Genomic DNA, 27,705 nt, shown 5'->3' with positions numbered 1-27,705 from the left:
TTACAAAATTACATAAAGCTCAATTAGAAGTGGTCGAGTAAATTAATCGATTTGAAAAATTGGATTACATTCTGGATGTTTTTAGCTTCATTCAGGTTTAGCTTCAAATTTGTCTTACATCGATTTCTTTCCTGGGAGAAGTTAGGGCAGGCCAGCAAAACATGTTCTATGCTTAAAGGTGTTTTACAAGACTCACGTTCGGGGGGAGGGGGCTGCTTAGTTATCTAGATTTACTTATCTAGATTTACTAAAATTATAACCAAAACTAAATTGCATTTATTTTTTTCACCCTGTATATTTTTTTCTGTTCCAATGTGCTGCGTTTAATAAATGCCAGTATCAACTGAAAGATTTTTGGTCAGCTCGCGAGGGAATAAGTCGCCGTGCAAAGGGCTGATTGAGTAATTTCCCGAGTGTACCATTTCGTGGTATATGAGGCGAACAAAAAAGATGAGGAAGCTGTAATTTACCATCTGCTCTTAAAGATTGCAATTTAGTGACAGCGATTGTGTGGCCTGGTACAAAGAATAGACAAAGGTAGGATCTCTGTGCATATCCATGTGTAGGTAATATACTAAAGTGTTTCGCGTGAAAAGGGCCTAACGTTCGCAAGGTCTTATTCCTTTCTACGAACTTAGTTTACTTTTTAATTATTTTTACGGGTGGATTTACGAACGACCGTAACTTTTAAGCTGTAATCATCGTCTAGTGAATAAGTTCTTTCAAATTTTATTGTGGATTGTACTTAATACGTCAGGTGCTTTTTATTAATTTTATTATGCACCTTCGTTCACTTTTTTCATTCTACAGATTATAAAAGTATGTATGCATGTGTTTTTGAACAACATCAAGAGCTACGTTTGAATTGAATAATCCACCCCGGGGATGTGCAGCGTTCAAACCAAATAATTATAACTGCAACAGGCATTGCACGATATCAAATTATGCTCTTCTCGAATATTGGCTTGATTAAAATTAATATTAATAATCCTGGACAGAAAGTTGTGAAATGTAAAATTAATTCAGGCCTGAAGAGATCCATTGGTGGTGAAAGACAGAGCAAAGAAAATGGTTTGCTTTATAATTCATTTATGTAAGCAGCTATTCTTTTGTACGAAAAGGAATCGGTTTTCACTGCACGATTAAAAGCCAAAAGCGAGTCAAGGGACAAAGGGCCGATAATGGAACGATCAGGTGGCCTTTAAAGGCTTCTCAAAGTTATTTTAGTAATTTCACATGTTGTTTATAAAATATTACATTTAGCATTTTATAATACTGAATTATTGTATAAGAATCTTTAAAGAAATAAGAACGTGACGCTGTCTTTCCTTTTTTGTGCATTAAAAATTTATTTAATTACAGTAAATTAATATCACATTTATACAGAAATTAAAATAAGCATAATTTGAAAATAGAATTAAAGTAAAATAAAACGATACATAGTGGCACATAATTTTAACATTGAAAACAGGATTGCTTTTTTTTCATTAAATTTGTGTTTAAATTTACTATACTTCTAATGAAATTTTATCAAAATTGTTATCAAAGAGTATTTAAATTATTCGTGACTCATAAATTATTCGAACGATTGAAGTAAAAAACCGACATTTTAATTAGTGCTTTATTAATTGGCTTATCTACGGTTTAAGGAAAGTTTTAATACATTACTCGCGCTTTTAACAGCTTAGTAATAAATTATTTTATTTCCCGAAACAACTATTCTATAGTATGTAATAACTGAGCAATTTGTTATCAATTCGTATTCATGTTTTTATGTACAATTTTTAAAAAGTTTCGAAATACTTACTAAAAAAGAATACGTAGAGTTATGTACGATTTTCAAGAAGTAGAAGATCGTGAGCCTCCATAGCTCAGGGGTTAGAGCACTGGTCTTGTAAACCAGGGGTCGAGAGTTCAAATCTCTCTGGGGGCAGATCTTTTTTTCTTTTCGTTGCGGAATAAAAATCATTTAGGAATGCATGTTACCCCAATAACAAACAATTACAGTGTTTTACTATCGCGAAATTTTATTCATTGCGGTATAAATTACTCTTATCATTTTCTAATTAGTACTCACCGTTTAGTGTAATTTTCTTCTTTAGTAGCATATAATTTTATTATAGGAGTGTGTTTATTTAATATTTCCTTTGATTACATGTGAAGATAAAAAGGGCCAGAGTCCAATTAATTCGTTCATTACAATTACGTTTACTAAAACTCGTTTGCAATTGTATTTTAGAATATTTCATATAATTAACTGAAAGTGATAAACAGGAAATAAAGTTTTGTTTAATTTTTTACATTAATTTCTATCGCCCTGGTAATTTTTTATTGAATTCAGTCGTTATTTAGAAAAATCTTTATACTTCTATCTTTTTACTCGCATTCTATAAAATAATGGGGCACTGAAAAGTAATGTAAACTTATAAGTCGAGGAAGTAGGCAGAAACTACTAGTACATGCCAATAAACAGTGTATGACTGTATTTTGTCATTACCTCCTACGCCCATCACTATTGGGCCCGCATAGCTGAGATTGTTCAGGTGGAATCCACGTGACTCGTTCTTCACTCTTATCGTTAGATTACCTCTGATTTCTTGCGCCACAGACAGCTGATCTGCGAAGTATCCTGTACGAGATTCACACATCAAATTCCCCGATTAATTGAAATGAAGAAATAGGAGATACATATCAAGAAGCTCTTATTCCATCTATTCTTTTGCACAACGTACAATTTCATTAGAGCAGTGCCCGAGTTTGAGTTATAACAGTTTAAACAAAAAGATTTCCCTACTCAAAATAGCATTTAAACGTGACAAATGAGTAAATATAAAACTCTTCTGTGATGGTGCATTTGAATAGTAATTGTAAGTGGATTCACCTAACTCAACATTCCTCAAAACTTGTTTAAACAAAATTATTAGGTTGTTTTCAATTGTTTAAAGGAGACAGTTATGCACAGATCTAACTCTAGAATTATTGAAGTTAACAAACGTGATGGGCAAATGGCCTAAAGAATTATTTTCCTAAACAAATAGAATACTTTTCGAACATTTTGAGTTAATCAGAATTTTTTTTGGACAAGTCTAAGTGGACCGAAAATAAATTCAAACCCGAGCCTCTCGCGCGTGATGCAATGCGAATGAACTGGAAGGAAAGCACTACCCTGTGAAATCGTGTTTCTTTGTCTTCATGTACCTTTTTCTCGCAAACTACTGGAGCGATTTTGATAATTTTTTTTAACCTTTTAAGAAATGAAGCGACTACAATTTGATCGTTCAGTTTAAAGAAATATGTACACTAACTTTAGTTCTGGGCGTTTGAAGACGCAAGAAAATACAAGCTTTACTGAAACCGGTATGAGCAAAATGTGAAGAAGAAACTTTTTAGAATACGTTCATTCGCAAGGAGAGGTTTATCAAGTATTTATATCAAATTTTATTCAACACAATGTTATAGTATTCTTCAAACTAACAATAGGAACTTTTGCACGTCTCCTTATGAACTGTGAGGGGTGCTTTCTTCACCCCCTAAATATGCAAACAGGCCAAAATAACAAAATCCGTATTGGTTATTTATCGATTCTCTAAAACATATAAAAAAAAATCAAAGCAACCGATGGCGGACACCTGAAAACCTCTCCTTATCAGTATTGAGGAAAAAGAGCAGAAACATATGTTGCTAGTTTTGTACTGGTTTTTCCAAATGCACCCTCCCCTTAATAAAACTCGTATTTTTGGACTTTGTTGGTGCGTGCCAAGCCAGGCAAAGATTGCAGGCCAAGGCAGTCCTAAAATACAGAGCGAAAGGCGCATTTGGCGTATTAATTTCCAAGATCACTGATCACATTTATATTTTCCTCAAGCGCCTGACCGAGGTCCCTCCAATCAGACGTCATTCACCTTCTCTTTTGTTTCGAAGCTCGCAATCACGAACTTTAACGCGATTCTTCAAGGAGATCCCATCTGCTTACTATACACGTGATAAAAAAATGTTTCGAGCAAAAGTTAGTCAGTTATTCAGTTGACAACGAATTGCAAAAGTAAATATTGGTAAATTAACGTTTTGGTCAATAAAAAATCAAAATTACCTCCGTTTTTTTTTAATGAAACTGTATATTTTTATACACTGATAGATGCATCTTTATACGTCCTTTAAAAAAGTATTGGGGCACTTAGGTCGTAAATTGATTAGTTCAGAAGTTATGATTTTTGTTCCGAATTACCACTGACTCAGCACACTGTGCAATGTACAGAAATTTACAAGGCTCGACATCGTCCCTTCGTCAAAACATTTGAGGGTGGCTTTTCTCTGTCATTTTGCGTTACTTACGAGCTTCGCTATTATTCTACGATCGACAGATGCCTCTTGCTGTTAGGGGGGATGGTATCGAGGAGTAAATCGATTCGTTCAGGTAATCCGATCATTGGTAGTGGACTGTGGCGGTTGTAAGGTTAATGGAAAACCGTTTGTTATTCTAGGAGGTTCTACTCACCTATGGTCGCCATGCAAGCGCCTAAAAGCATTAGTAGCAGACCAATTCCGAGAGCTTTGCAGGCGTACCACAAGCACCGCGTTGTCACCTTGCCTCTCACCACCTATTCGATTTAATCACTTTCGTTAATGGCTAATACCCTCCCCAACGTTCAGTTATTTAATGGTCACGTATACACACTATCGCTCGAAAGTGTTCGCCTACTCGTATGTTCTCTCTGTTCCCAGGTGTACGAAAAGCTTTTACATTACAGCGAGGATCAGCAGGGAAATACAACACAAAATTCGTTATTTAGCAAGTGGGAGGAAAAAAGAAGGGAAAGCCAGAGTTAGTCTCTGAGGAGAAAAAGAATTAGCACGTAGAAGGTTGTATAGCGTTAAAAGCAGCAGGTGTATTGTGCTAGATTCTTGAATCTTCTCTGGGAATTTTATTTAGCATACATATCACGAAAATCGTTTAGCTATTGCCACAAACTTTCCCGGTGACTTGTCAATTCGTTGCCCAGAAGAATGATAAAAGGTAACGATAAAAGAAATGGAAAAAGCAAGGTTGAATTGGTGGTACTTCTCTGTCGTTTAGAACAGTGTTATTAATTCATGTCGACGACAGTAATTTGTAAATGAAACAAGGAGCTTAATTTTATTACTTAATGCAGGGTTGGGATTATTCGAATAAATGAATGTTTGATTACTTCATAAGTACTTGAATATTACGAATGTTCCTCGAATGTTGAGGTATTTCTTTTTTTTTTTAAATTTTGTTGTTAAAATTAATATATTTATATAGGGTATCCTGAAATTGAATAATTAAATAAATATTCAATTTTATTAGCCCTATTTTATTTTCATTTTTGTACTAAAAAAATTTTGTCGAACTTCAAGTTAAATAGACCCGAATAGAACTGTTGAACTAAGACAGTGCAAATTTTTCACTACTTAAATACAATATTTATTGATAAATGTAAGAGAAATTTCAATTCCTCTTAATCCGTTATCTGATTAACTGAGATTACATGAATTTATAGTGTCATGGGCGAATATTTATATAGAGAATCCTGAAATTTAATATTTATTTAATTATTATAGTGTCATGGGCAAATATTTATATAGAGAATCCTGAAATTGAATATTTATTTAATTATTATAGTGTCATGGGCAAATATTTATATAGAGAATCCTGAAATTGAATAATTAAATAAATATTCAAATATTTATATAGAGAATCCTGAAATTGAATATTTATTTAATTATTATAGTGTCATGGGCAAATATTTATATAGAGAATCCTGAAATTGAATATTTATTTAATTATTCAATTTCAGGATTCTCTATATAAATATTTGCCCATGACATTATGAATTCAGATAATCTCAGTTAATCAGATAATGGATTAAGTGGAATTGAAATTTCTCTTACATTTATCAATAAATATTGTATTTAAGTAGTGAAAAATTTGCACTGTCTTAATTCAACAGTTCTATTCGAGTCTATTTAACTTGAAGTTTGACAAACATTTTTGAGTACAAAAATGAAAATAAAATAGGGCCACAGAATCATTGAAAACTGGAATGGTTACATATAAATTTCTAAATGTAAACAAAGCATATTTTGCTTTCATTTAGCCACGTAGCCTGGCAATGTTAATGGAATATTAATTTCCAAAGTTTCAGTACAGGAAAAGTTTTAACTGTACCTGGACGTTCCAGTGCGCTCCTGGACCGCAGGCTCTTCTCTGCGTCCCTTGCCAGTGGATGCTTCCTTGGGGCATTTTGCACTCCTGAAGTTAAATAAATTCTGAATTATTCACAGAGACCGGTGCAGCATCCAGTTTGATAAAAGATTCTATTAGAAGGAAAATGAATTTAAAAGTTGCTTGGTCTGAAGGGAGTTAGACTAGAAACTGTGGCAAATGAAAATAAACTACAAATGAGGGGGAAAAATTCAAGATGATCACTAGTACAAAAGTAGGATTATGATTAAAGTTTGCAAAATCATTTCTGATGGTTTCTCATAAACATGGAAGAAATCTGTTTAATGAGTATACTTTTTAATAAGTAGGCTAACACATTACTTGCATGTCGTTTCTAAAGGCCTGCAGATTTTTTTTGTTATTTAGCTCTGTTAATAAAAATGGAATTTAATTAATCTCGGAAGTACAGCTAGCAAATGTAATGGGTACAAATGACGGAAAGTTCATAGTTACAAACGCAATGTGTAAAAGAGTGGAAAACGTTAATTTGTATAATTTTAAGAGTTCCATGAATTCTGTGTCTCTCAAAAGTGTAGTATAAAAATTGTTTACACTGTGACACTTTTACATCACATTCGGAGAAGGTAAGTCTAATCATTCTGCGAATACAAGAATATCTAGTAGAAAGACCTAATTTTTAATTATCTATTTAAGGAATGTAATCGATTCAAATATTTTTCGGAATGAAAATAGCGTTTTTCTTTTATCAGTATGCGTGCATTAACATCGCCTATGGTTTCGATGTAATGTCTGCTACAGAAGGGGTCATAAAATTTGCGGAGCAATCGAAATTAACTTTGATCGTCCAATATGTAAATCCGAACGTGAAAAATAGAATGTTTTAAAAATGCTATTTCTATATTTTTATAATATAATATTTTCTTATATAAAAAAATTCATCAAAAAAGATTTATATAGCAAGAAATAATAACACCTGTGACAATATCTTCAAAAACTTATATTAATTAATATTCCTTGAGTAGGCGATATTAAGTAGACACCTTTTTCAGAACCTGATTTTTGCATGTCTTATGTTGTCTGATTCCTAATTAAAAATTTTTAGGTTTCAACGATATTCTAACTTATGCCACATGAAACATGAATAATATTTCTCTTTGCTTTGAAACAAATTACGTAGAAAAATATCAATTATTATTCAATTAACAGCAATTTAACTATTGCTAGCTGATATTATAGCATCACCTATATGCAATTTGGATTTTCCATTTTCTACTTATACTTATCTAGTCCTCCCTACTTATAATTTTCTCAAAATTCATTTCAGCGTCCTACTGCCACCTAGAAACCTAAATCTCTTGAATCTTTTACTTAGTATAGACCGCATTCCATGAAAAAAAAACACTCAACAATTTGTAAATTTAAATAGTAGATTCTAAATATCAGTGCTAGAAACCGAAATACACATTTCCCCCTGATAAAAGTATCTGGAATCGTGACACGACTAACCCAGATCTAACCCAGACCTAATCCATATGCAATTTGGATTTGCCATTTTCTACTTATACTTATCTAGTCCTCCCTACTTATAATTTTCTCAAAATTCATTTCAGCGTCCCACTGCCACCTAGAAACCTAAATCTCTTGAATCTTTTACTTAGTATAGACCGCATTCCATAAAAAAAACTCAACAATTTGTAAATTTAAATAGTAGATTCTGAATATCAGTGCTAGAAACGAAAATACACATTTCCCCCTGATAAAAGTATCTGGAATCGTGACACGACAAATGTTCGTTACGGGGAAGTGACGTGCTTAACATTCGTCTCGAAATGGAGCACTAGTTCGCTTAGTGTCTCATTTCATTTAACACGAGGCGAGACTCCACCCCCACGCATCGCTTTAATTCAACTTCGCGATACGTATATAGTACTTGCCGCAGCTTTTATCACCCTCTCGTACTCATTCACTTTTACATAAGGGTAGGCAGACTGCAGCGGGGCGAGCACAATATGTCCGTGTAAAATTATCTGCCAGCTTTGCCGCGTGTGCGTGCGCATGCTTATGTGCGATTTGCATACACAGACAGCGCGCAGAGAGGCATTGTTCGCCTCTGTTTCGTATCTTTCCACGTCTTTCGCCGCAACTTCGTAGTTTCGCATCGATCCGAATCCTTCTCCGCGGCTCCTTTCGCAATCTCTGTTTACTATCGAGAAGTTGCCCATTTTCTCTGCCACTGGCTCACTGGGGATTCGAGAACCATTCGAACTTTATCGAGGCTTCGGTGGTGCTGCGGGGCCTCCCTTTCACACGTCGCCACCGCAGCTCAATTCTTATTGTTCCAACGTTCTCAGGTTTTTCTAAACGATGCATGAGGTGTTTACTTTATTACTGTCCGGCGTTTCACTCGTAAGTTCCACTGGCGGTCGAAGGAAACTTTGGAACTGATATTTTCACGTGCCTCCGTGGCTAACTTAAGGGGTTAATTTGTGGGGGGAATATTTGTGAATTTTTTTTGAAGAAACGAAAGCGTATATTTTTACAGAACTTTTTGCGCTTAAAAGAGCAACATTTAAAGAACATTTGGTAATTTTTTCGTAGAAAAATATTTACGTTTATAATAAAATAACATGCGACATCCAAGAAGCATTTTTAAAAATTTGGTTTTGCGGTGAGCACTGCCATTCGGAACCAGATTATCTAAAATCAAAAAACAAATAAGATTTCGATTTAAAAATGCTTTTAATTATGCTGGTGGCCTAGTCACCTATTCTGACAGCCCACAATCTGTGGGATACAAATTTTGGGATATACAATGAGTAATGAAAATATTTGGACACTTTCTAAAATCGCACAACTTTTTTAAAATTAATCCAAACGATTTGAGTTTCTTTGGGAAGCTAGAGGGATTAGTTTTGAACAAAATTGCAATTGGTCGGAATAGCGAGAAAAATAGTAAAGGTCGTTTTGTCAACTGTTTTATCCGAGCCTGTAATGAAAATTCAAAAAACCCGTTTGTAGATTGAAGTAAGTTGTATCCGTGCTGAAACTTTCATCGAAATCGGTTGACGTTGCTCTGAGGTATAAACGCTTAAAGATCGCAGAATAATGTAGAAAATCGCTTATTTCGGGAATTTCGCGATTTTTGAATTTTCGTTATAGGCTCACAAAAAGAAGTTTAAAACGACCTTTACTATTTTGTTTGCTATTTCGACCAAGTGCATTTTTTTCAAAACGACGAAACACGTCACTTACCAAAGTAATCCGGCTAGTTCTAAAAAAAAATCAAGTCGTTTGGATTAATTTTACAAAAGTTGTGCGATTTTAAAAAGTGTCCGAATATTTTCGTTACTCACTGTAGGTCTTTATAATGGAACTATTTTACTCTTGTTACCATTCACAGTTTAAATTTTCTATTCAGCGCTACTGTACAAGTGTGTGAAAACAATGGATGAGAAAAAGTTTCCACGTTTTTCATAGGCAACACAATTGAGGACATCCATTTTTTAAATTTGCAATAACTCGAACAATGAAGGCGAACTTTAGTTTTTTGAATAGAAAGCTTTTTTTGTATCATACGCTAGTCACCGTTCGAAGTCATATGAGATCGGGGATGAAAGGAATAATTTGAACTTTTTATACCATAGTTTCATTGAATCCGCTAGGGTAAACCAGCCAGTGAATGACCGAATTGTTGAATCTATGGACCTTTGAGATTAATACTTGAATATATTTATGTATAACAACTAAGCAACTGTTGGAATTGCATTTAAATTTATTTTTCTTGAAATTTCTATAAAAATAATTACTTATTCTTATCATAATTTATAGAAAAAACAATTATGAAATGCAAAACGTGTAGAAGCCCAGTAAATGACCGCATACTTTTTATAAGAATTGTACTTATTAATGTTTGCTTAATACGTGTTACTAAAAATATATAATATTAAAAGTGCAACTACACTCCATTTATAAACATATAATAATGTTTAAATTTATAATTGACATTTATTTGCCTAATGGTATGCTGTCAATTACTGGTTGGTTTACCCTATAAATTATCAATAAGAAGTGCTAGTAATAAATACATATTTCTTTCATTCTTGACCTCATGCGATTTTGAACGTAAGTATAATATCTTATAGCATTGATTTCAAATTGCCAGTCGTTCTCCATTTAAAATAATTAATTATTATCGTTGCTCGAAAGTTATTACAAGCTTAATAAATTGACGTATCCAATAGTGTTTCTTCTAAAAAATAGTGAAACTTTTTCCTCCTATATTTCTTTCATCCAACTTAGGTACTGTATACTAATAATGTGAACACCCTGTCATATTACAAGTCACCACTGGCACTGAATTCTTACTCTTTGGAGATTCTATTACTCGTACATAATATGTAGGGTGTCTCCGCAGCAAATGGCCAAACTTTAGGAGCTCATTTTACTCACCCCGAGGACGAAACAAGGTGATATAGTCATACGTCCAGAAAGGTTTCCTTTCTGAGTTTATCTTTTATGTACTTGTACTGTCTTGCAGTTTAATTCACAAAGTTTCGAGAACAAATTGATAATTTATGCTCATTTCGACGCAGATATTCATTCTGATCACAAGCACCACTGTTACTTTTTGCAACTAACACAAGAAAAAAAATGACGACAGTGCTTGTATGTATCTTTATCCTTCTCGCATATTCTTGCAAAACTGTGTCGGAGATAGAACGCCTTTAGAAACTCCAAAGGGAAACGTTCACTAACAAGGGAAGATCCCGAACCCGAAAATTCAAAAAATTCTAAAACTTTATGAATATGTAGGGGATTTCCCCCTGGTTGTAACGCAATTTTCTTTGCTGCCCAAATTCACTCGAAGGGGGTGAAATTAACCTCTGAAAACTCGGCTATTTTCCGGTTTTCTGTTATAACTCGCGAAATGTAAGAGATAGAAAAAAAGTTTCGAGACAAAAGTTACTTCTTTTAATTAGATTCCTCATTTGGTAAAAAAAATATTATACAGTTCCCGAGTTATAACAGAAAATCGGAAAATAACCGGATTTTCAGGGGTCAATTACACCCCCTTAGAGTGAATTTGAGCAGCAAACAAAAATTGCGTTGTAATCAGGGGGAAATTCCCTACATATTCACGAAGTTTCAGAATTTTTTGAATTCCCGGGTTCGGGATGTTCCCTTGTAAGGCGAGTGGATCGAGCTGCCAAAAAGCCATTTCAAGGATAAGGGTGGAAACAGGGAATGCCCAAAAAAGCGTTATCCAGAAAATTACATTTTAATACTTTGTTCCATCAGTAAAGGAACAAGGTTCGACGAATTTAATTGTCTTCCTAAATAATTTCTTGTTTTACCTCGACGACAGAAGCTTATGCTTAGGTAAATAATGGGGACATTCCGTATTTTTTTCCAGTGCAGAGTGGACGTTATCTTACGGGGGTATTTGAATTTTATAACACTTTTTGATCCCGGCTGTCACCAACAAAATATGCTATAAATCGCGAAATCGTGAAAATTGGACACTCCTGGTTTTTTTCCTCTTGCCCTTCATTTGTTTCGAGGATACCCTGTATATTGAAATTTTGAATTACGGAAGAATAAACATTGTAGTTTGCTAAACATAAGCAGAGCTTCTTCGTCAATTCAAGCAACATGTACGACTGCAGATCTTTTTCTAGTTTTACCGTCTTATGTATGAACGCACTATCCATTGCAAAAGGTCCTTTTATCTCCATTCAATGTCAAACATAATCTTCGTTGTGGAAAAAGTGGGCACTTGCAATTCACGACATGAAAAGGTTCCTGACAATTATAGCGATTAAAGCTCGCTGTATTCAGGCCACTGAAATCCCCTCGTCGACTATTATATTCTTTGTAGAAGCCCAGGACTTCTCTATGTATTATAATGTAGGGTCAGACATTTTTCAGTCTTACGATTTAAGTGGCGAATGTATTTGATACGCTCCTCGAACCGCGAGCCACTATTATCCGGCTATTGAATTGAGAAGGATAAGCAGTATTTCATTTATGCTATATGCTGAGATAAATCAGAAAGATCAAGAGGAAAAGAAAGCTTCGGTGTTTTGAAGGAATCCTAAGCGAACATACGAACTACCAGTGATTTTGCAGAGGTCCATTCTGTGTTGAGAGATAGAGAGAGATTTTTTAAGTTTATTTCAACGAATTAATACAAAATGTATATAAAAGGTATGCACAAAAGTAATAGTGTATGGTAATTATAATAAGGACTGTGTTAATAAAAAATTATGGACAGTTTTACGATGAATAGGGGAGACCGGGGTAGGTTGTAACACAGGGTAAATTGTAACATAAGTAAAATCTTTTGAACGATAAATCTGGTAAGATTTTGTCACGTACTTTCACTCAATGATTTCACCACATATGCAAGTAGTAAGTCACGCAAATTATTTCCTGATTGAGGAAAACACCGTCGAGAAAAAACTGTGAAAACTTTTTTTGTCACAACCTGCCCCGGTCTCCCTTTGCTCTTTATGCAAAAATCCAAATTCATTAAGAAAATAAGTAATGGGCCAGGTTTACTGAAAAGGAAGTTTATTGCTATTCAATTTAATTTAAACAATTTTTTTAGGCAGAGTGTCTCAATACTTACTCACTCAAACGGTGTCAGTATCTTCTACGAGTAAAAACGAGAAAAAATGTTATGCGAGCTTAGGACCAAAAATATTTTATTACGTATAGTAGAACCCCATTTGTTGAAAGGAAATTTCAGCCAATGCCCGATTTAATGAACTTTTGCTGAGCTCTTGTTATCTAAACTATTGTCGAGTGTCGCTCCAGTTATGTGAACACTTTAAAAAGGAATAAGTTAAATGAATTAAAAATAAGTGCAGATTTAATAATTGATATTTTAATTAAATTGAATTTATTAGTTGTGAAACATTAGTAGGCAGAAGATTGAGCAAATGTATGTTCGAATTTATCTATTCGATTGTGAACACTGGTTGTTCGAATGAACAATTATAGGCAGCAGAGAAAATCAGTGAACTTCTCCTATTATACTAACGATTCAGTTATCTTAAGGGTTCGAATAAATGGAGCTTTACTGTAGTTATAGAGAAGATATGAAATGTGAGAGAAGCGATAACGATCTTCTGCTTCTAAAACGGTGTACGAGATGAACGTATTCATAATATATATATATATTTAATTTGATTGTCTGACAATGAGTTCCATTCACTAGTTGAGATGGCTAAATGCGGCCAATGCAGCTTCCATTAATCACTTGCTATTAATACATCATTTGAAAATGTCGGTCAGACCTTGATAATAAATTACTCATATCGTTGAAATACTGAATTTATGACCACGCAAATTTTCTGTGGTTTGTAGCATTAGTTCACGCTTATCAATTCTTCCTTGGTAAATTTTTTCCATGAAAACTTTCACGAAACTGAACATCTACTTACTCGTATCAGATTTGGTAATTTTTGGCACGAAAGAATAGGCCGTGATGACAGAAATATTAATAATAATAATTAACGTAATAACCGATCTATTCTTGTCTTGTAACCTTATTAAAGGCAAGCTATCGCTTCTTCCACATTTTGTATTTTTATTGTCATTTTTTAATAAAACATTTATGGACCTATATTTATATAACATTTTTTACTTATTTTTACTCATAGAATGCACTGACACAGTTTAATCTGAAAACTATAGCACATTCTGCGTAGAATAGAACGTACGCTTTTTCCTAACGTTTTTCCGATCGCAAATAGAGGGTTCTACGTAAAAAGGCAAATTGAAAATGTAGAATAAAATTTTCCTACAGAAGCTTTCATTGTCGAAGCAACCATACTTAAAAATAAGTCATGTATGTACGCTTAATTGAGAGCTGACAGAATGCAGCACTTGATATAGTATAACTGATTCCAATTTTCGCACCGGTTTGTCAAATTCGACTATTTCGCGAACGAGGATGTATAGAAGAAAATTGTATTTTTACATTTTCCACTTTCCCTTGTGTGTATTGGAATCAGCTCCTTCTTGGCTATACTAAATACTCGTTTTGGAACACTATGTGTAACTTAAGAACAATGAATGAGATTCTTATATAGTTCACACACGGTTTTAAAGCTTCTATTAATTCAAATATTTCGTGCTACAAACGAGGTTTAAGATAATGTATGTGTGAAAATTTTCAGGAGGATAGATTCCTGTCATATTGGTTCCAGAGCTGGTCTGACCATGCACGGTCCGCTTCCACTTGTTCTCCTGTAGCAGGCATGACGAACCTAACGCGTGGCAGAGACGGCACGTACGATGATTAACAGGCGATATGGTATCGTTAATATGTGTATATTAATCTAAAATAATTGTTATATGTTATATATACTAAAATATTTCTGGCTAGCTTTTAATATACGGCAATGTGTATCTCAAATTATTAGTTCATTTTTATGAAATTCTACCTATGCTAAATTTTAAACTTTTCCCCCTATTAAAAACTGCCCGGCACGTCAGCAATTCGATAAATATTATCTATAAATTTTTGGCACGCACAGATAAAAAGTTTCGCCACCACTGTCCTACACCATCTGTCTCTCGCACTTCAACAGTTTCAGAGCTGATAAACATTTGATTTCCTCTTTTGACGACGAAGTAATTCCCCCCGTTCTATTCATTAATAACTAAATGTTTAATAACAAAGTAAATGCATTGCATTGATTAACTCCAGTTAGTGCTCACAGCTTATTGTTTCATGAAAATTAATACTTACCCTTTGTGAAAATACAATGCGAACGATAATAGCTGGCAGGGCGAAATAATCGCGCGGAAGATTTGCTAGAAGTTAATGGCCACGAGCGCTCAATAACGCCAAAATAAATAATGCATTTCGACCATTGCCGGGGATTGGTTGTCATAACGACCGACTGAATTTGCATAACCGCGACCTTCGCGTTACACTGTTCTTCTTTATTCCAATCGAATTCTCCCTCGCAAGTAACAGAATGGCTCGTTTGAATAATGCAACGAAAAAATCCCCTATTCCTACAGATCTTTTCCGGCCACGGTTTTAATGTGCGCTACCGCCCAAAAGCATTCGACCGCTTATTACGCGGACGTTCGATAAAAGAGATAATGGAACGTGCCTCCACATTTCTGTGCTCCAATTCTGGCGTTTCTTAGATCACTGCAGTCGATGCATTCTAATTTGTTATTTTAAAAGTGGCTTTCGAAAATTCGTCCCTTCCGGTCGGACTCAATTATTTATCCGCGTTTGTAGATGCGGGAATTTCACTTGCAATATTTTCTCACGAATTTTGGGACCAAATTTCAAACATCCCCGTGATACTTCAATTTATTTCTGTTAGTCACTTTTGGTCTTTTGGTGTTTTTAAATGTTTCCGTTCGAACTGGACCAGTTTGGAAACTGTTGATTCTGATTATTTGACAGTAGATACAGTGGTCCCCGGATTATCGAGAAAGATTCGGGACCGGGGAATTCTCCGTAAACCGGGGCAAGGGAAGTAGTTTGCGCCTAATAAACTGACCCTTGTTAGGACCCTCGCTCGAACCGTATGACAAGGAGATTAAACGACGTAAACCGAGAGTGAGTGAAATAGCGCACCAGCGGGAGACCCTCGGTCGACGGCGAATTGAGATTCAGTATTGAATATGAAAATTTTCATATTACTGATTTCACTTTGATGGGAGTATTACCGATGGATGGGTGAGTTTATGTCGACGAAAATGAGCCTGCATTTAAGGGGTCATGCTCAGTCAGGAGGCCGAAAAAAGGGTAGTCTTTGGAAATTTTTTGCTCAAAAGCTATAACACATTTCTCAAAAAATCTTTTTTCCTTTTAAGGATTGCATCTAGCACCTTGCATCGTATTTTTTGTGTTTAAAAATATTTATCAATAACTGAGTTATTGTCCATCACTTGAAGGTTCTCTAAAAAAAAGGCTTCTGCGGTGACCACTGCTGCTCGAAAGTCGATCATGTAAAATAAAAAATTCAAAAGAATTTACTTATTATATTGTATTGTCTAGTATTTGAACGAAGGTTTTTTCGAAATATTGATTTGGAAAAAAATGGCTGATGTTTAAAGTAAAAGTTTCAATTTTCATCCTAAATCTTGCCTGATTTTCGTCGATTAAAAGAAAACTAAGCATCGGATAAAAAAATCCTTCGTTCAAATACTAGATAATATAATATAATAAGTAAATTCTTTTGAATTTTTTATTTCAGATGATCGACTTTCTTTGCAGCAGTGGTCACCGCAGAGGCCTTTATTTTTAGAGAACCTTCGAGTGATAAATAATAACTCAGTTACTGATAAATATTTTTAAATAAAAAAAATACGATGCACGGTACTAGATACAATCCTTAATAGGAAAAAAGATTTTTTGAGAAATCTGTTATAGCTTTTGAGTAAAAAATTTCCAAAGACCACCCTTTTTTTCGGCTTCCTGACTGAGCATGACCTCTTAAGCAATCTTCAGCAAACACTTTACAATTTGGCGAAGTCGTTGATATTCTGCATTTAAATTCTCTTCTGCGTTATTACATAGTGTGTAATAATTTTAAAAAGCAGACACTTTCCAGTGTGTGAATTACAACATTTAGTCAACGTAGTGACGTTCACTAAAAATGAACTGAATCTCTCCATATTTGAACTGATTTTCATTGGGAAATCCTAAAAAATCCATTAGTAATACTTTCACGAACATTCATCAAAAACATGAACATTTTATTTCTCTCTACTGGGTATTTTACCTGACCCAACGGTTTTATTGCTCTCGGGAGTCAACGGGCGGTCTACCCGGGACCGAAGGCCCTCGCTCGCACCGAGGAAGCGAAACTGTGGGGTGGGTAGGTCCTCCCCGATGATCCGGGGAAAAAAGCACGTCAATAATCCGGGGACCACTGTACATTGCATTGCAGTGTACGTATGCAATTTTAGTTTATTCGCAATAGTTCCTAACGCCACATTCCCTGCACGTACAATTACAACAGCGCTTCTAATTTCGATCGATTGCAAGACTAATTAAAGGGATGAAAGGAAAAACTACGGAAACGTCGTTAGTACGTTACCTTAGACTGGAGGAACATTGGCAGGTTGAAACATTTTGTTATATAATATTAAAATTGACACGCTAAAATTTATGCATACACATATATGTTTGACTGTTCATATATAGTGTATGTTTTATATATTCGCGCGTTCTATTTTACGTGTATGCAGTGACACCAGCACCTGCTGTGGCGTGTATGAATTGTTCTGGAAGGTTCCACCTTACGTATGCACATTGCGCAACGCGTTGAATGATGTACTGCTTTTGCCACTGCCAAATGCTTCATATCTGTAGGTCTGGCATATGGAAGGATATTGTTCTCTTCACGAAGCTCCTATTACGATATATAAAGGGATTTTTTTACTTACAATTTTCTTTTTTTTTGTGTACCTATTCTTAACCCTCATCCGTCCCTCGCGTCACTTTGACACAGTTTTCCCGTAATAAGTTATACTGTTCTGTTATTTGCGATTTTTGTAAAGAAGCAGTATGTCCTGCGCACCGTTTTATTTATGCGAAAGTTCTGAAAAATCTAACGTGTAAATGTTAACTCATCTATTATAATAAAAAAAAAATTCGAAAAGTAACTGTTTACCTTGTCATTTCGTCGATCTTTTGCCACTGTGTCAATTTGACACCGAGGGGCAGATTCAGTTCGTGAAATGAGGAACGGATGAGGGTTAAAAGGTGATATAATAAAGTTACGAACATGCAAAATGGCTCGTGCAATACACGTTTCTTTTTAATTCTCGAAAAATTGAGCTTTTTTCAGCCGTCACTCTAGGAACGCCTCTTAAGTATCCTATTATAATACTGCATCTTTAAAATGCCATTTAACAATAAGAATCTAATCAATGGATTAAAATGGCAAGATTCCTCGTGCAATAAGAAAAAGAGTAACAATTTGATAAAGACAAGGAATAACCCACTATGTTATGTTTTGTTATAGCTTCTCTTTCATGGAACATGACACAAGTCGTCAGATATGTTTCAGCGGCAATGTATTTGAATCGTGAGCGATCTGCCTGCGTCTATAAAAATTATTTTAATTGTTCTCGTACACCGACCGACAAAACGGCTTTTAAGTTCGCTTTAGAACGATGCTTTCGTACGCAAACAAAAAAGACAGAATCGCTTTGGTGGTTAAGCTTCATCTCCCCGAAATGTTTTCTTGCTAACCGCGCAGGGAAAAAGTGCTCGCGTGGAACGCGCGATAAGAAAATTTAAGGGTGGATAACGAGGGTCTGGTTCGTGCTAGAGGCATGACGTTGAATTTCAGGGTTCTTAACGAATGCATGTCTGTGAATTGTGCAATATTTATCATCCAGGCGCCGCTGAAATAATGATAGTCCTTCTATAATTCTTCCTCTGTCCAATGTGAAACGAAGCATTATCATTTTAATGTCTGGGGCACAACGGTGTTAATTCATACGAATCGATGGAATGCACCTTTCTGTGGAAAATGATATCTCCTCTTGTAGCATACGACTTTAAAATCTTCGAGAAAGTAATACGCGACTTTCGTGTTCGCAGTTTGTGGTCTGATCTGCATAAAATTGAACAGTGGTTCATTTTTTGCTTGCAAGTAGAAATGATCACAGATATTTCGCTAGAAAGATGGAACAAGAGCACGAATTTCACAGAAAATTAGTCGAACCTATGCATAATAGATTAAAGCATAAATATTAGAAGAATATTAAGTTATCGTAATTACGTTTGTATAAATTAAATATTGAATTTGGGCGAATATTTTTCTGCACGATCTTTGCTACTTCCATGGGCAATAATACTTTTTTTAAATAAACTGTGTTTAATTTTTAATTGACTGCACTCAAGACAAAAGTACCTATATGGATTAATGTGAATTAGAATTGCGAATTCTTGCGTTGAAGTAGATTTAATATGTAAAATATGTTACATATAGGGTGGACGGATACTTTTGTGTGTAACTGTATGTAGAATATTTTTTAATACTCTACTCTAAGAGCTTGTGAATTGAGTGATTTTTCTCGTCAGGTATTTCGTAGTGACTAAATAGTCATTTACTTATTAATAAAAAGTGTTTTGTTGACATAAGTCGAAAAATCAGCCTCGTCAGAATTAATATCTCACGTTTGTATAAATTAATTTTGCAACATTACCAAGCAGACAAATGTAATCAACATTTACATCTAATTAATATTGAAATGATTATGATCGTTTTATTTTTATAAGACTGTCAAAATTGATACTTTCTTGTTGCGGCACGTAGAAAGTAGAAAGTACCTGTCAAGCACAGACGAAGAACTTGGGAATGAGTACCTCATACTAGGTAACCAAGATGATAAAGACTTCGCGTAATTAAAAACGAGACCCTTTAGAACGCCTTTTTAAGTAGGTACTTTTCGATTTAACACCAACCTCCGTAATATTACGTTTCTTGCGAACACTCTGAAAATCCCACCTCAGCATAATAAGCAGGCTTTTCGAAAAACCGTTTCACCCCAGTTTATAAGCATTTCCTATGCAGTAAAACAGAAACATAAAACGAGACTACGAAACTTTTCTGTTTTTCTAAAGTTGAGAAATTGTTTTCCCCATTCTAATTAGTACCATACACCTTGTAAATCCTGAACCCCTTCGCCAACATCTCATCGCCAAATCGCCTATAAGCATGATTCCATAACAGCGACAGAGCGAAAATTTAAACTGCGAAGTGCTTGTCAGAATAGACCAGTGATGTCAACGTAATACTTAAAGCCCAGTACTAATTAATTTAAACAGTTACGCAGACACGTAAAAGCATCAGTTTGAAAGTTCCCGTTGCCAATTATTCTCAGAGATTAAAACCGCACCGCGACATGCCACACAAATCGATACGCAATAACTGAAAGCTCTACAGGTCCCTCGTAAACCATACGGAATTGAATAAAAACTGCGGAGCAAAAAAATTCTACGCGTCAAACGGAAACATATTTCATTGAAATTCTCTTTACTCACCTTCCCGCCTGTCCGGACACTTTACCGAAGCATGTCCCTGTCGATTACTCTTTCAATGTGCCCTACGTCGAAGCTGGACTTGAAACGGAAGAGTCAGCCCTCCGAACGTCCACGAAAAACTGACCAACCGCGGGCACGTGATCGCGAACACGATTGCCAGGCATGGAGCTCTAGAAACAACTGTTGATAACGGGTTCACAGTACGAAGATGGAAGTTGGCGCACGGCAGGCGACGGGGCTGCTTTATTTTTATTCCAGTACATGGCACTGACGCGAATCACCCTCGGGCCAAGGAACCCCGACGTTGAGACGAGTGCGAAATGTACACAGACCGCGGTGCCTCTTGAACCGCGTTTATCATTTCAACGGGCTCCCTTCGGGTTGCCCTCTAATCCCGCAATTAACTCGCTGCATCATCATCGACAGGATCCCAATTAGTTTCCCTGTAAACCTCGGCGCTCTCTTCACGATCTTCGGCTCAACATTGCAGGATCTTCATACGCACACACCCCACGTTCCACTGCTCTTGACGTTGGCTAAGCGTTTCGTCAACAGACAATTTAGAAACGTGCATTTATTTATTCCAGGATGTAATTCTGTAACTCAGGGGATCGAGCGAGTTTCTAAGGAGTCAAAGGAAATTTGGAATGTTCCTTGCACAGTTCTAATGCTTTATTCTGCTCTCGTGAGCTTTAGTAATTTTAATTAGATCATTCCGCGAAGGTGGCGAGTGTGGGATTTTCAATGAGGCAGTTTGGGGGTGAGAAATAGAAGTCTCGCTGACACCGGCGTCTTAATTCATTGACAACGTCCAGAGCATTTGTTCAGATTTGAATAATCCCCGAATGCAGGCTCTCGTTCGATGTGAATTGTTAGATGCAGAATACACCTTTAATTCACTGCAGCAAATATTCCCCTTGTCGTGCGATTTTTCTCGAAATACGCCATTGAATCCACTCCGGCGGAAGTTATAAATTCGACTCGTGCTTATTCAGCTTCGCGGAGTTTCTCGGCAGAGCCGGGGCATCGATATTCGGCAATATTGCCGGAGATTTATTGCAGATTAAATTGAACGGGAAGTTCATTGCAATATAGTTGAATCAGGGAAGCCAGTCATTTAGTGGTGGCAATCGATTGTTCCAATTTTCCTCGCCCATTTCGGCTTCCCAGGTGCTGTTTACTTACGCCGCTCTTATCTGCGTCCCTCTTCACGCGAATTTCATACAATTTTCTTTTCACGTATGCAAATACTGCGTGCGAGCATTTACTTCTCATTCCTCATCGTAAACGCAGGTTACATCGTTCCCTCCAGCGAGGAATTTATAATATCACCGCGTTGCTCCCGATGTACCTTGCTAATAAATGTTTACTTGCCAACGAGCATTGCTCCAGCACGCGAAGGACACCGCGAAGAACTTCGAAGGAGTACTATATCTTCTCCCGAAACGTCCAGAAATGCCTGCGGAGTGTTTTCATTAAACAAACACCCCGTCGCGTTTCTGCGCGAAACTTTTTACGATCCTCCGATTCCCCGGAATTCTTCAAGCCCTCCAAACACCTCGCGGCTTCATCGGGGTCGTAAATTCAAAGCTACATTTATCGCCCGTGGATCTTTATCCGCAGGTTCTCGGAATCGCCTCTGTTCGTCGTCGGCACGCTTCCAAGGGGCCATCGGCTCGGCTCCGAACAATCAGCGGGATCGGATCGATTTATCCGGCCGAGTAGCATCCTCCCGGAACGTATGCAATCAGGTTACAATATTTACAATCCACTTGCCGCCTCTGGTCCTCCGTTTCGTTCCGCGGAGACGAGCCCCTGAAGTCTGCGCTGCATCGTCATCCTCGGACCTTGGCTCTTCTTCATCCCACTAGGCTGGCATGGTTGTTCCCCTGGAGCGTCCCGAATTATTCCACATCGAGAGCGCGTTATTCACAACCGATGAGGCTTGGTCGTCGAAATTGTGTCACTATGCCTGCGTAAAGCGATTGCCTTTGGCCACGTTGGTCCATTCTGGCGGGGCCTCGAGCGTTTTCAAAGCGACGCGGGTGCTGGCTCGGCCTGCAGGCTGGAAGGGACAGCTGAAGAAAGAGAGCGCAGAGACGGGCGGCACTGAATCATCGCGTTGCACTAAATCATCGCGGGATCGAAGGCGCGTGGCTGCTTCGTCGACGGCCTGCTGCTCACCGATTCCCTTCGCCTTGTCATCGTCCACGCGTCTACCCTAACGAGCCTCTGCGATTCACCCCAGACCCCGTGTGCCCGTTCACCCGCGGCAGGCGGTGACGGTACGCCGGTATGGGAGGCCGGCTGGAAACGATACTAAATCACCGCCAGGATCAGGACTCGGGGGAGACGACCAGCGACGACGCTTGAGGGAGTGCCTCTACTCCAGCATCACCTGTTGGCATCGTATCCCGGTCACGGCCTGTACGGGGTGGCAAGGGGAGAAATCTGCTCCCAGACGCCTGGCAGCGCGCCTGCGCGAACGCAGATCGATGTGTTATATCGCACGCTTTCCTACACGGACACCCCTTCGCGGCTTCTCTCCCACCCTTCCCGGCTTTATACGCGACGCTCGAACGCGAGGCGACCAGACAAGCCGCTGACGTTTATCCCCGATTTCACGAGTGCCACTGCGTCTGTCGCTGTCTTGTATTCTTGGATAAGAAGACTCTTTCCGGGGCCCTGGCTCGTGGAGTACTCTGTTCTATTTCACCCTTGTTTTTGGGTTCTACGGTGTCGGCAGGACTGGGTGATTTTGATTATGATGGGAGGGAAGATAATTGATTGCGATTCAGGGGTATCGTATGGTCGAGGAAGGTTTAAGGGGTGATGACACTGTAGAGCCCGGAAAGGCAGAGTGATTTTCAGAATTTTTTTTTTATGCGAGTATGGTGAATAGAATGCGAATTCTGTTTGGAGGACTTTATTGTACATGCCTTGAAGTATGATCACAATTTTTTTTGTTAAGTTTTCTTTAATACAAAATGGCGACGCCACAGCTCAACAGAAGAGGCTTCTTCCGAAGAACAGTGTTTCGCGGCCGGAAAGATTACACCTTCAATTTTCGAGCTAGAATAAAAGACCGACATTTTTTTAGTTCTTTATAAGATTATTTCGGGAAGTGCACGAGGGAATTAAGAAATACTGATTTTTGTAAAAATGGCGCGTGATTGAACAAAACGTTTCAACAATTTCGAGGTTGTGGCAGTTCCGTGTTTTGTTCAATCACGCACCATTCGTACAAAATACAGTATTTTATAATTTTCTCGCGTACTTACTGAGATAATCTTATATTGAACTCAAGAATTTTCGGTTTTTTGTTCTGGGTCAAAATTTGAAGGAGAAATCTTTCCGGTCGCGAAACACTGTTTTTCAGAAGAAGCTTCTTTTGTTGAGCTGTGGCGCTGCCATTTTGTACTGAAAAAATTTTAAAAAAATTGTGATCATACTCCAAGGCGTGTGCAATAAAGACCTTCAAACAGATTTTGTATTCCATTCACTAGACTCGCATAAAAAAATTCTCAAAATCAGGCTGCCTCTCCGCGCTCTACAGTGTCACTACCCCTTATCATGTCCGACGATGATAATTCGGCATTGAGTGGTCACGTAGATTGTGTAGGACGAGTTAATTCATCATTGAGTGCTTACACGGGTTGCGCAAGACGAGTTTACTCATCGTTACAATTTTAACCCTTAAGATTTTTCGCTACTGCCGTCTGCAAAGTTTTTATAAAATTGCTGCATTTTCCTATCATTCATCTAGTTATTACGCGGTAGCTGAATGCATTAGCGTGTTTTTAAATACACATTCGGGTTGCGCTTTTGAAAAAGAAATTCCTCGCTTCACGGGCTAATGGAGGCCTTCCCTCGTTTTCTGTTTCTCTTTGCAACACTTTGATGGATTACTAATGGAAAGGCTGTTTTATTGCAATTCCTAAAAGTGCGAATCCACGATGAGATTTTCTATCGTGAAACAAAAATCTCAAATCTTAGTCAGATTCATTATTCATTTATTTCTGGTCGAAGAAGCAGTGAGTTTCAGTGATTAGTTATTTATTAATTTTAAAGCTACACGATGGGTTATCAGCTTCTGTTTCTGCATTCTTGGAGAAAGAAGTAAAGAAAACCTTCTGGCGACACGTTAATTTATTTTTGTAAATAATGTTTATTAAATAATTTATCTTTATACGTACCTACCCACCCTAATGTCCTTCGTAGAAATCGTACAAACCATTGTTTGAATAATCATTGTCCATAGGCAAAATGATCGTCATTGTTCAAATTATTAAGTCATTACAGGTTTCGTGCTTTTTGCTCGGACAATTAAAATCACATTTGTTTATGGTAATTCCAAGCCATGAGTTCGTTCCTAATCAATCTTCTGATATTTTTCTTTCGTTTACGTATACTTTGATAATTACATGTTGCATAAAGAAATTCTTCTGACTTGTGAAAATAAGCCTGATATTAAGGGGGTAGACACGTCACGTGACCTGGCCGATTCGGCAGGTCGGTATTACATCATTTTTTTCTGCACAGAAATGGTAATACCGATAGATCTACGATTACCCGGTGAACGCGAGTGGGAGCTGTTTGCTATTTCTGTATTCTATTCTGAATAAGGAAATAAATTCTCAGCTGTTCCGTTGTACTTATAAAAATTTAAACGGAAAGTCGGCTGGTACTGTAAACGTAGAAAATTCATTGTACATTTTAATTACTTGAAATGTGCTTATGCTACAATATTCTACGTTAGCAGTAAGGAATTCTAAGTGAAAAGGGAAAATAGATGAGGGGATGTCCCCAGAAAATGAAATTTGTTAGGTTACACATTTTTTTACTAGCAAAGCACCGAAACAGAACATGAAATACACTTATTACACGTCCTCTGCAGAAAGCAGTTATCAACAAACATTGTATATACAAAATTGTATTGAATGTTGAATTGGGCTAGCGCGCATCCAGCCTGCGCATTTTCAGTAGCGGATTTCATGAACGAATTCTGAACTGGAATAATTATGAAACACAATGTTTACGGGGTTTATTACTATTTCATGATGCTTCAATTCCTTTAATGTTCCTGTCCATGTAACCGTTGGCTATTAACAAATAATATAAAAAAGGTACTAAAAAATATTGGGATGGCTTAGTGCACACATATTGTATGTCTACTTTTTATGAAATTTGAGCTTTTATATGCAAGAAATAGTGCTCGACTGTTTATGCTGCATAAAAATTACATTTTTATCTTTTTTATAAATTCATCAAAAATTATATTCTTGTTTATTGTATGTCCCTGAATTTATTATGCTGAGTGCACAAATGTTGTGTGTCCATGCCAGAGGATGAAAATAGTCTTGGAAAAATGTGACAATAAATAAAAAAAATTTAAAGTCTTCCTATATCTACTTCAGATTTTGGCCAATATGTCAGGAGAACATGAAGTGGAAAGGGGTATACTAAATTTCAGCTTCAAAGGCGTCGCCTTAAAGTTGCAAATAAGAGGCGCTCGAAAATTCTGCGTTATTATCAGTAATAGTAGGAGGCATTAGTTTAAGCATTAAGCCTTATTACAATAAATAAATAACAATACATACCAATATTTTCATCCGGTTTAATTCCATCTGTATCCTTTTATTTTTATTTATATATTTATACAATTTTCATATAAGGAATGACAAGTAACTTTTCTAAGGGAATTTTTGTCACTCTAAAATTCTAACTTTTGGAAAATTTCTTGGGTTTTAGGCAGGTCCAACATGCCAGCTAACTAATTTTGCCCTATTGCACATTTTTCTTTTTTTATCCGTTATATGTTTTTGAAATCATAAGAAATATAACGAAAAGTGATTCAAACAAAAATTTTATGTTACATCTCCGATTGATATAAAACACAAATAATTCGTCTAATAATACTTTCATTTTTCATTTAAAACAGACGCCTAACATTCTCATTGTCTCATATGAATAAATGCTTACACATCTACACACAGATATGTAAGTATGTGTATTAAACATATTTGGCAGTGTGCTAAATTGATAATAATAATTAACATTAGCTCGAGATCAATAATTACGGCAATTCTATCTATTCAGTTAGCTACCCCTCTTATTGTGTTGTTGTGTAATTTCGAGATTCACTTTTCCATTGTGTTTCAACGATGCGATCTAAACTAATATACTCTACAGAAATTATTTACTCTGTTTCAAATAACTCTTTACTCTCTACGTAACATATACCATAAATGCAAGCCAATATACGCCATCCATTTCTATAAATAAATGTTATTTATCCCTGTTTACATCCGTTATAAAAAAACGATGTTATCCGCTGACAGTAGAGGTATTAAAAAAAAATATAATATTGAAAAGACAGACAGGAAGGAAAATATTTAAAAACACCAAACACTGTGGATATTTATCATTCGAAGTGCGACTAAAAATTACTAAAAACACTTATTTGAACCGTGGATAAAAGGAGCAACGATTACCCCCGTTGATAGAGAAAAATGGACTGTCGTGTTTTTATTTCAACAACTGGTTCTTTTATCTTTTATAGCGCCATACTTCGATTCTGAAAATAAATGAAAAAAATTTCCGGCATTTGCATCAGGTCCCTTCTACAAACTAACAATGTGAAAAAAATCAAGATTTTTTTAATAAGCTTCTCCATTCGCATTGTGTGTCTGCTTTACGTTCGCGACTATAACCGATCTCGAGTCGAATGGAGATTGAATTTATTTCCGCGCGAGAATCTGCATACTCTCACCACTGTGTTGTATGCCTACATTCGCGTGTGTATGTTTGACCTGCTAACCGTTAAAAAATCCCCCCCGAGCGAGTAAATAGTTTATTAAGTCAAGCGCCGCATTCGCTGCAGACAGAATCAATGAACTCTACTGTACTTAATTGTTTATAAATAGGGGATTTTAAATACGCTGCAGACGTCCTTGGTCGAAAAATGACCCAGTTCAGCAGCTCGTCCGCGATTGAATACCGGGTGTTTCGTAACAGACAATACAACCGAAAGGCAGTGACATTACGCGGGAAAGTAAGTCGTTGCTCATCGGAGGCTTTTTTCCGAGGAAATCGATTTCGAAAATTTATGTGCATCTGACTGAAAGTCAGCAGGATTCATCAGCGAGTGTGGTACAACTGTGAACGAAATGAATCCTTTCGCAGAAATTTGCCGGAATTGTAGAATAACTTTTTTTTTAAATAAACCTCGTTTTCCAGAAAATCGAGTTGGGAAATTCACGTACTACGTGTATAGTTGACGAGAAACGATTCTACCTTGAAATCGTTTTTCTCGAAAATCAATTTCGATTTAAGTATACCACGAGGATATGTATCATTCGCAAGTGTGCCATATTTTCTGATAAGCACTGTTGATTTTCAAAACACATTTGCTCAGAAAGAGGAAGCCTCCTTCAAGCAAATTTCATTCCAAATTTCC

The 27,705-nt window shown here is 36.6% G+C and overlaps 1 protein-coding gene and 1 non-coding gene across 2 annotated transcripts in view; one reads left to right on the top strand and one right to left on the bottom strand.

Annotated features, from left to right (window-relative positions):
- Positions 1 to 22,603, bottom strand: part of LOC143375197 (uncharacterized) — a 29,571-nt gene extending 6,968 nt beyond the window's left edge. Inside the window, exons 1-4 of the mRNA XM_076824084.1 lie at positions 20,247 to 22,603; positions 6,188 to 6,271; positions 4,496 to 4,598; positions 2,498 to 2,629 (exon numbers count right to left, since the gene is read on the bottom strand). Of these exons, the coding sequence (XP_076680199.1) occupies positions 2,498 to 2,629; positions 4,496 to 4,598; positions 6,188 to 6,262 (310 nt within the window). The 5' untranslated portion in view covers positions 6,263 to 6,271; positions 20,247 to 22,603. The remainder of the gene's footprint in view (positions 1 to 2,497; positions 2,630 to 4,495; positions 4,599 to 6,187; positions 6,272 to 20,246) is intronic.
- Positions 1,861 to 1,933, top strand: Trnat-ugu (transfer RNA threonine (anticodon UGU)). The gene has a single exon. It is a non-coding gene; the product is annotated as a tRNA-Thr (tRNA).
- Positions 22,604 to 27,705: the final 5,102 nt, after the last annotated feature.

Source organism: Andrena cerasifolii, chromosome 12, assembly GCF_050908995.1.
Source record: "Andrena cerasifolii isolate SP2316 chromosome 12, iyAndCera1_principal, whole genome shotgun sequence".
NCBI classification, from domain to species: domain Eukaryota; kingdom Metazoa; phylum Arthropoda; class Insecta; order Hymenoptera; family Andrenidae; genus Andrena; species Andrena cerasifolii.
The sequence above is the reverse complement of the archived record's forward strand: the minus strand, read 5'-3'. Positions and strand labels throughout refer to the sequence as shown.